Source organism: Trichechus manatus, unplaced genomic scaffold (genome assembly GCF_000243295.1).
Source record: "Trichechus manatus latirostris isolate Lorelei unplaced genomic scaffold, TriManLat1.0 scaffold00041, whole genome shotgun sequence".
NCBI classification, from domain to species: domain Eukaryota; kingdom Metazoa; phylum Chordata; class Mammalia; order Sirenia; family Trichechidae; genus Trichechus; species Trichechus manatus.
Genome location: NW_004443977.1, coordinates 15,142,338 through 15,151,635, shown reverse-complemented (window position 1 = coordinate 15,151,635; position 9,298 = coordinate 15,142,338). Strand labels below are relative to the sequence as shown.

Here is a 9,298-nt window from a genome sequence, read left to right as displayed (position 1 = left end):
TTCTCACTTAAGATGAAGGCTTACAGAACAAAATAGTTTCTCATTTAACAGTTACTACAAATGTTGCCCTATGACAACGGTTAACAATCTCACAACACATCAACAGTATCCTTACTCAATCTTGGGTTCCCTATCACCAGCTTCCTTGTCCCCTTCTGCCTTCTGGCCCTTGTCACTGGCCTCCTCTTGAATGTTTTGTTTTAAAATTTTTATAACTAATTTTTTAATGAAAATGTGCACAGCAAAACACACACAAATTTGCACAATTCCTACATGTACAATTCAGTGACATTGATTACATTCTTTATGCTGTGCAATCGTTCTTGCTGTCCTTTTTCCAAGTTATTGCCCCCCACCACTAACATAATAGTCTCAATGTATTTTAGTTTAAGGTTGTAAACATTTATTCAGCACCTACTGTGTGCCAGAATCTTTTTTTTTTTTAACTGTTGTGGTTTAAGTGAGAGTTTACAATTCAAGTTAGTCTCTCATACAAAAATTTATACATACATTGTTTTGTGACCCTAGTTGCTCTCCCTATAGTCTGACAGCACACTCTTCCTTTCCACCCCAGATTTGCCGTGTCCTTTCAACCAGCTCCTGACCCTGTCTGCCTTCTCATCTCGCTTCCAGACAAGAGCTGCCCAGTTAGTTTCATGTATCTACTTGAGCTAAGAAGCACACTCTTCACAAGTATCATTTTATGTCCCATAGTCCAGTTTAATCTTTGTCTAAAGAGTTGTCCTCAGGAATGGTTTTAGTTTTGAGCTAACAGAGAGTCTGGGGGCCATGTCTTTCAGGGTCCCTCCAGTCTCAGTCAAACCATTAAATCTGGTCTTTTGACTGGAATTTGAGTTCTGCACCCCACTTTTCTCCTGCTCCATCAGGGACTCTCTGTTGTGTTCCCTGGCAGGGCAGTTATTGTGGTAACTGGGCCTGTGCCAGAATCTTTGCTATTGTTAGAAATACAGAAATAATTGTGACAGAGCTGACCCTTGATTATACACAGCAGGCCACAGTGAGCACCAGGAGAGGCATTGAGTGTCCTGGGAGATTAGAAGAGGAAGAGGTGTGGAGCTTAGAGAAGGCGTTGTGAGTGTAGGAGAGAGGATCACAGTGTTCCTTATTGTTTCTCAGAGGTAATGAAGCAAAACATTAAACTTTGGCTATTTTAGTCATTTGTCATTTTCCTGCATATGTGCAGGATATCCTCATCTCCCTGTGTGTGTCCTGATGAAAGTAGAGGCCTGGAGACATGGTGTGGAATGATTTCCTCCCTGGGGTTATGAAGAGCAGGAATTATCGGTGAATGAGAAATGGAGTGGACTCTGCTTTGTATCAACATTGCTCTTCTTTTTAACTCCCGGTTCTCAATAAGTGTTTTCTTTCCATTTATATCTACTGCATTCCTCATTTGGCCCAGACAGTCAAGCCAGAAAGTTCACCCAATTTGTTTTTACCAAGAAAAGCTGTTAATCTTTTTTTTTTTTTTTTAATTGTACTTTAGATGAAGGTTTATAGAACAAAATAGCTTCTCATAAAAGTTAATAGACATATTGTTTTGTGACGTTGGTTGCCAACCCCACGACATGTCAACACTCTCTCCTTCTCGACTTTGGGTTCCCCATTACCAGCTATCCTGACCCCTCCTTCCTTCTTGTCCTTGCCCCTGGGCTGGTGTGCCCATTTAGTCTCATTTTGTTTTATGGGCCTGTCTAATCTTTGGCTGAAGGGTGAGCCTCAGGAGTGACTTCATTACTGAGCTGAAAGGGTGTCTGGGTGCCATACTCTCGGGGTTTCTCCAGTATGTATCAGACTAGTAAGTCTGGTCTTTTTTTTTTTTTTTTTTTGTGAGTTGGAATTTTGTTCTACATTTTTCTCCACCTCTGTCCAGGACCTTCTATTGTGATCCCTGTCAGAACAGTCGGTGGTAGCCAGGTACCATCTAGTTGTGCTGGACTTAATCTGGTGGAGGCTGTAGTACTTGTGGTCCCTTTGTCCCTTGGATTAATCTTTCCCTTGTGTCTTTGGTTTTCTTCATCTCCCTTGCCCCAAATGGGGTGAGATCAGTGGAGTATTTTAGATGGCTAAGAAAAGCAGTTAATCTTACTTTTCTTTACATATCATTATATAATAAGCATTTTCTATGTTATTAAAAATTATTTGAAATCCTAACTTACAGCAATTGCATAATTTACCATATATGGTCATAACATAGCTTGAAACATTTATATTACTTACAGGGTTTTGGTATTTAACTTTATAATGAACTTCCTTATATATAAATCTTTGTTTATTTTGTTCTTATATATCCCTAAAAGAAGTACTGAGTGACTATTATCTATTAAGTATATGATATATATCTATGTATATATATAAATTAATTTGATATATGTTATTAATTTGCTATTCAGAAAAGCTGCACTAATTTGTATTCCAACAACACTTTATGAGAGGGACAGGCAGTTTTCAAATGGGTTTCCTCTCACAATTGCTTTTTTAGACAGAATGTCTAGCTCATGTGGTATCTTTGACGATACTGTCCAGCTGATTATAAGGTCACTTGGGAAGTAGTACTGAAAATTGAAAAAACAGTGTAAGTTTTCCTGGAGTACAAAAGAAGATAAAACTACTAAAGACCACCCTTTTTCTTTTTTCCACAGGACCATCCGAGTATGGCTGAAAAGAGACAGTGGTCAGTACTGGCCCAGCATTTACCACACAATGGCCTGTAAGTAGGTGAACTGTTCTACTTGAGAAACATATCTTCGTTGTCTTTGTTGATTTAAATTCCGAAGTGTCTGATGAAATAATGCTACTTGATTTCAGAATGAGTTTCTTAGTTGCCAAATTCTCTCACAGGCTGTGGTAAACTGCAGGAAAACTGCTTTTCCTTTGCACAGGAAGTTGGGGCATACTGGCTTAACTGAAGTGGACTTGAGCAAAGCTGAAGAGGGGGGAGAAAAAAGAGGAGAAAGAGCTTGTTTTCTTCCCTCCTGGTTTTCTTTTGCGTTTATTTGATATTTTTGAATTAATTATTTGGCCAGCTTAATAGTAATATACTAAGTATTAAGTAACTTTGTACTTAGTAATAGCTGAAATTGACACTAAAAGAGCACTGCGTACCCCCATAGCTTTAAACCAGCCTTAGGCATACATCACCTTGCTCAACCTTTTAACAAACTTCTGGGTACTGTGGAGAGATTTGGTCCAAGGTGCAACGGAATCTAAATAGAGAATTGTCTCAGTACTCAAGTGTGTTCTAAAAATAAATCTACACGATAAAGCTTCTGCATTGCGATTTTAAAACAGCCCCGGCTGTTTCATGATAGCCCATGTGACATAAATTACATTTAATCTTTAGCCCTTTGTGCATATCTAGACAGCATCGCCACCCTTGTCTCCCACTTCTTTTCTTTGGCCTTTATTGAAAAGCCCATCGTGTGCTCTGGGCCCACACCCACCCTCAGCTTTGGTTCCTTAAGCCCTGCAGAGGATGCCTGGATCTCACCCAGACCCAAGCTGAGGTTGAACCTTGCTCTCCCAAATTGCCGTATGGGAAGCTTCCACAGCTGCTAGTTTCCTTGTGGTTTTGGAGCTTGATGAGGGACTTTCCTTGCTGAAGGATTTGTGTATACACAAGAGAAAAAAGGCTTGCTGGTTTGTTACTGCAGACTATTGTAAGGTTTTCTAAAGAGGACCTCTTGACAGATATTTCAGACACACCATTCATGGCTTTCTTAAGGGTTTTTCCAGAGGCTATAGAGGTTGTTATAAACACAGAACATCCAATTACTCAGCAAATTCCAAATCATTAGTTAGCGTTTTCTCATTTGCACTTATATCCCAGTGCAGTGCTTGGATCCAGAAATCATTGTCACAAGAGCTGATCATTTACCAGAAGGGTCATTTGTTCTACCTCCCATGGATAGCTTGGGCAGACCAGTCAATGGCTTTGTCCTTTGTTTAATAATCATTTAAGAGAACGAAATAAGCTTTTTTGCAATATTAGTATATAAAAGTAACTATTACAAAAGGAACTATAAAACTTCACAAAAAGTAGGTTAGAAGCACTACCTGAAAACCTGATCACAGTTTATTGTCCCAGGCAGTTGTATCCCCTCGTTACTCGTCTGCGTGTACTGTGGATGGATAACATTACTTTTTCACTCTGAAATACGAAGTGACCAACGTCTTAGAAAAGGTGTCTGTAGACTCCATTTGACAAATTTACTGAACGTTTGGAACAAGGCAGAGGCAGTGGGACACTCTGGGTCTCTGAATCCACCCTTCACCTAACTGAGGGAAAAATATGACTCCGTTAGGCTGGTGACTTCTTCAGTGTGCCAGTGCTGATAGCTCTGATGGCCGGAAATAGCAGCGGCCTGAGGAACTCCCACCAGTGCTGGGGAGTGTTTTGTTGTCTGAGTGGAAAATCTTGTTAATGCTAATGCTATTGCTGGTACGCCTCCACCCCTGGCTTCCTCCACACTTCATATTGTGGCGATAGCTTAATCTCTTGGAGGCCTCACCCTGGGAGTTCTTGCTCACTAGAAGAGAGAGACGGAGCCCTGGTTTCACAATGGTTAAACGATCAGCTGCTAACCAAAACATTGGTGGTTCGAACCCACCCAGTGGTTCCACTGGAGAAAGACCTGACAATCTGCTTCCATAAAAATTGCAGCCAAGAAAACCCTATGGGGCAGTTCTACTCTGTCACATGAGGTCGCTCAGAGTAGGTATTAACTCTGCAGCACCAGAAGAGAAAAAGGTAGAGAGAGACTGAGAGAGGGACTGAGATAGATTTTGTCCTATGTTTAGTCTCAGTAGTAAGTCTTTGGCTTGTATTTTTCAGAAGTATTTAGTACAGCTTTGTAATTAACCACTCTCCCAGGGCACCAAAACCCTAGCAATTGAAAAAAATACCGCTTGAAGCATGTGCTCTCTCTCGGTCTCTCTGCTCTTCTCTCTTGGCTTTTAGATCTTGCGCACCTGGCTCTGGCTCACTAACTTTGACTTCACTTTCCCCTCCTGAAATAGCTCGCGTCTAGGAAGCAGTGGCTGGTGGTCACGGCCACAGTGCCTCTGCTGTGGGTGGCTGACACCTGCGTGTTTTACCTATACATGTTCAGCCTGTTGGTTCCAGATGCTGCCTTACGGCCTCCATCTGGTGCTGCATCTGCTGATAAAACTGCAAGGCACCGCCAGAAGAAAACAGTGAGTGAATTATGAGGAATAACTGCTCATCTGTTAGGGCGACTGTTGTATTTCAAAATTAAAAACAAAACGAGAGGAAAAGTGCCATATTGGTTCTAGAACTATCTGCAGATGACCCAACTTCGGACTTCCTAGTGGTCACCACCAATGTCAACTTTGTTCCAGTGACCTGACACCATGGTCAGTAAGCCAGACTCAGTAGATTGCTACACATAGGCCAATTATGTTTCAAAACATTATCTCATATGACAAAAATAACTTTTAGAATCTTGATAAAAAAGGCAACTCTTAGTTTCTGTAAGTATCTACTATGTGCCACATGCTTTTTTGGTCATATCACTTTATGAAATAATCCCACCAGCTGTATGAGGTAGATGATGTTTTCACCATTTTACTGATGAGGAAACTGAAGCATGAGTGGTTAAGTCAGTTGCTTGTGGTTGAAATTCCAGTCGATGGTATTCTCTGACAACCAAACTATGCTACCCCCTACAGTTATGGGGTGGGTGCCCAGACTTTTTCTGCAGAGGGCCGGATGGTAAATATTTAGGCTTTGCAGACCATACAATCTCTGTGGCAACTACTTACCTCTGCCATTGTACCACGGAAGCAACCATAGACAAAACATAATGAAAGGAAGTCGCTGTGTTCTACAAAACTTATTTACAAAGCAAGTTGCTGACTGGATATGGCCTGTGGCCTGATCTAGAACTTGAATATACAATATTGGATTGCGTTGATGCTTTTTTAAAAGGCCACTGATTTGAAAGATAATTTGTTTTTTGCTTGTTTATAAAACTACATGAATATCCAAAACCTTTCTTCTTTTTTTTAAAATTTATATTGCTTATTTCACTAGAAGCTTCCCTTCTAGGAAAAAAGCCAGAACATCTTTATATACAGAACCAATAAACTAGGGAAGCTTTTTTCTTCTTTTTTAATGTAGCCTCATAAAATTATTCAGCACATTGCAATTTTTAAACAAAAGGGGAACTTTTATGTATTTTTTGTTATAGAATTGGGGTTAAAAGAAGTGAAAGAATTGAAAAGAATTCTTTTAGCGAAAGAATCTTCAAACAAATGCATTAAAATATAGTACCAATTGAAGACTAAGCAAAAACGATGACAGTGAATCTTTGAAATCGTCAAACCATAATTTGATTTGTCAAAGATAATTTGCATGCATGGTTATCAAAGAGCACTTGGATTATATGAAGTTATGTATTTTTGTGGTTTTACTTAAAAATGATCGTTCTTTATAATCTCAAACATCAATGTGGTAGATAGGATGTACAGGCGTATAGTCAATTCTTATTGTTCTCTGTAGAGATGATTACTCTGGGTACCTACCTTCCACTGCAGCTGAAGCAGTCTCTCTACCATCTGATCATGCTGCTAGCTGTGTTTTGGGTACAATCCAGTATTGTAGTTTACTTTCTTGTTTTCGATGGTGAATATCAGCCCACTATAGAGAGAACTTTAAATTGCGCTATTTTCAAAAATGGTGACTTCATTTATAGTTGTTTTGTTTCCTGTTACTTTATTAGAAGTTTTATTTCAAAGTATACTCGAGTATTTTTTCCTGGCATGCATTTCCTTGTTCTTCCACGGTCAACTAAAATTCTTTAGGCTAAAATGCACCTAAACACTTCTTTTTCCAAGTGCTCCATTTTCTAAAACACTTTAATTCTGATTTTTACTGGAAGGAGATAATTTAGCATTTCTCCTTTCTGGAAATCATTCTCTTGCCCTTGTTTTCTGGAAGAACTGTAGGTAGAACACGGAATGGGGTAGGTACACAAGAAGAGGCAGGCACTAACCTAATCCCATACACTGCTTTAGACAAAGAAACCTGTCTACACCTCACAACTCTACTTACTGCAAACTGGGTTGTGTGTGTCAGCGTAAAGGGAGCAATTTTTAACCATTGGGGAAAAGAAGTAATCCCAAAATGGCTTTTCTACCTATCCCTCCTCTTGCTTACATATGCCATGGATTGGGAACCCTGATGCTGGGAACCCCTCTTTCTGGTGATTCCAGCTACTCTTTTACCTTAGATGGGGAAGAGTGGCAGGAACAGGATGACCTGCCGTGTGTGTAAGGAGCAGATCTCCCACTGTAAGTGCCAGTCACCAAACTTTTCCAGGCTAAAGGTAGGAGTTTCAATCAGATGAAACTTCATCCAAAATTATAAAAATAATTAAGGTTTTCAAAATTAGGATGTTTCAGCTAAAACAAGAGACAGAACTTTAGTAACATTTTCAGTTTATACCATTATTTACAACATACACACACACATTTTTACGTTCTTTTTTAAACCTAATTTGTACAGCTCTTTTTTATAATATACTTGGGACAAAGACTTAAAATGCTTAGCTTTGCTCTTAATGTTGTCTTTGTCTTTTTGACAGCTCCTTGCTCTACTATGGCTTACCATCATGATAGTAGACGGATATTTGTGGGCCAGGATAACGGAGCCATAATGGTAGGTAGCTTCCAGAATGTATTCATTATATTCTTTATATTGACTTTACCATGTTCACCCATATTAGACAGTTTAAATAAACTTAACAAGTACCTTCTAGTGTTGATTGTTTGTCATAAAAAATGGTTAATTCAGCAATTAATATTAGACCTAAGAATGGATTAATTTCAATTAGTGTTTAATTGTAAACTACTTCCATGGAGTCAGAATGCTGTTGTGATCAATGGTTTGGTGCTCAGGCTAGCCCACAGAGTGTAGCTTTCAATACATTTCCATATGAGCGTCAGGATTATCTTGTCCATTTCTTTAAAAAAGACAGTGGGAATTTTATTAGGGATGGCATTGAGTCTCTAGATCAATTTGGGGGGTACAGATAACCTGACTTACAACAGAGTTCCGTTCCAATGACTCTATCATAAGTCGGTTCTGATGTAAGCCGAGTACCTCATTTTTTTTTTTTTATTTTTTTTAGTTTTCATTATTTTTCCTTTTATTATCAGTATCTTTATAAATCTGATCTTTATTTGTCTTTGGGGGTTGGAAACATTACATATAAACCTACAGATATATTTTAATACATATATAAAAAAATTTACAAATTATAAACATTTACTCCAGTGATGAAGAAGAGTTGGAGGATGTTGGCATTTTGTCAGTTGTGGTAAAAACTCCGCTTGTGGAAGGTTCTGGATCGTCTGGATTATCTCTGGGAATGGGGATAGCATTTCTAATTAAAAAAATTAGTAAAAGTTGTCTGTATGATTCTTTTCTTTTTTTTTCGTATATTTCACAGTAACATCTCATTGCTTCCCAAAGCTGCCTGTCAGTTTTAGCAAAGCGATCAGCATTTGGGTCCATGTTTTCAAGCAGTTGAAGACCCTGATTTAGTTTAGAAAAAACTTCAACTAATGCTTTCACTGTAAAATTTTTTGACTTCTCTTCTTCCTCTTCCTCATTATTTCTTTATTCTTCAACATTTCTTTCCTTTTCAAAATCCATTAAGTCCTGATCCGTCAATTCTCCTTCCTTATGATCTATGAGTTGTTCCACATCAGCGATAGCAAATTCTAAATTCAGCGCTGTTGCCATATTGATGATTTTTCTGCAGATCTCTTCCATCATATTATCCTGAACCAATGCTTGGAGCGTGATCACATAACTCAGTCAGTTTTTCCATATCCCCTGCATGCATTTTTCTGTAATTTCCTCCCAGGAGATGCAGTGTTCTGTCATGTAGGCCTTGGAGTTACTTCTGTAGTAGACTGGCAGCTTATTTTTGTCAGTGTTTTTGAACGCTTGGGAGTTTCCAGAATGGTAAATAAGAAAAGGTTTTAATTTAAATCCAGCAGCATTTCCTTCAAGCAGCAGCATGATTCTGTCCTTAAATGCCTTGAAAGTAGGCATCGACTTTGCCTCTTTGTAAATACAGATCTGTTCTGGCATCCTTTTCCAAAACAAGCCCGTTTCGTCCATGTTGAAAATCTGCTCTGGTAGATATTCTTTGTTTTGCATTGTCTTGTCCAGCCCATCCTTGAATTTTTCAGCAGCTTCGACATCGTCATTTCCTGCTTGTCCAGTTATATACACGATATGTAA

The 9,298-nt window shown here is 38.9% G+C and overlaps 1 protein-coding gene across 2 annotated transcripts in view; it reads left to right on the top strand.

The window, feature by feature from the left end:
* WDFY1 (WD repeat and FYVE domain containing 1) overlaps nt 1–9,298 on the top strand; it is a 50,481-nt gene that overhangs the window by 17,457 nt on the left and 23,726 nt on the right. The window contains exons 2-3 of one of the 2 annotated variants that reach the window (XM_004376368.2): nt 2,664–2,731; nt 7,629–7,702. In XM_004376368.2, the coding sequence (XP_004376425.1) occupies nt 2,664–2,731; nt 7,629–7,702 (142 nt within the window). The other variant, XM_023731349.1, reaches the window with a different exon arrangement.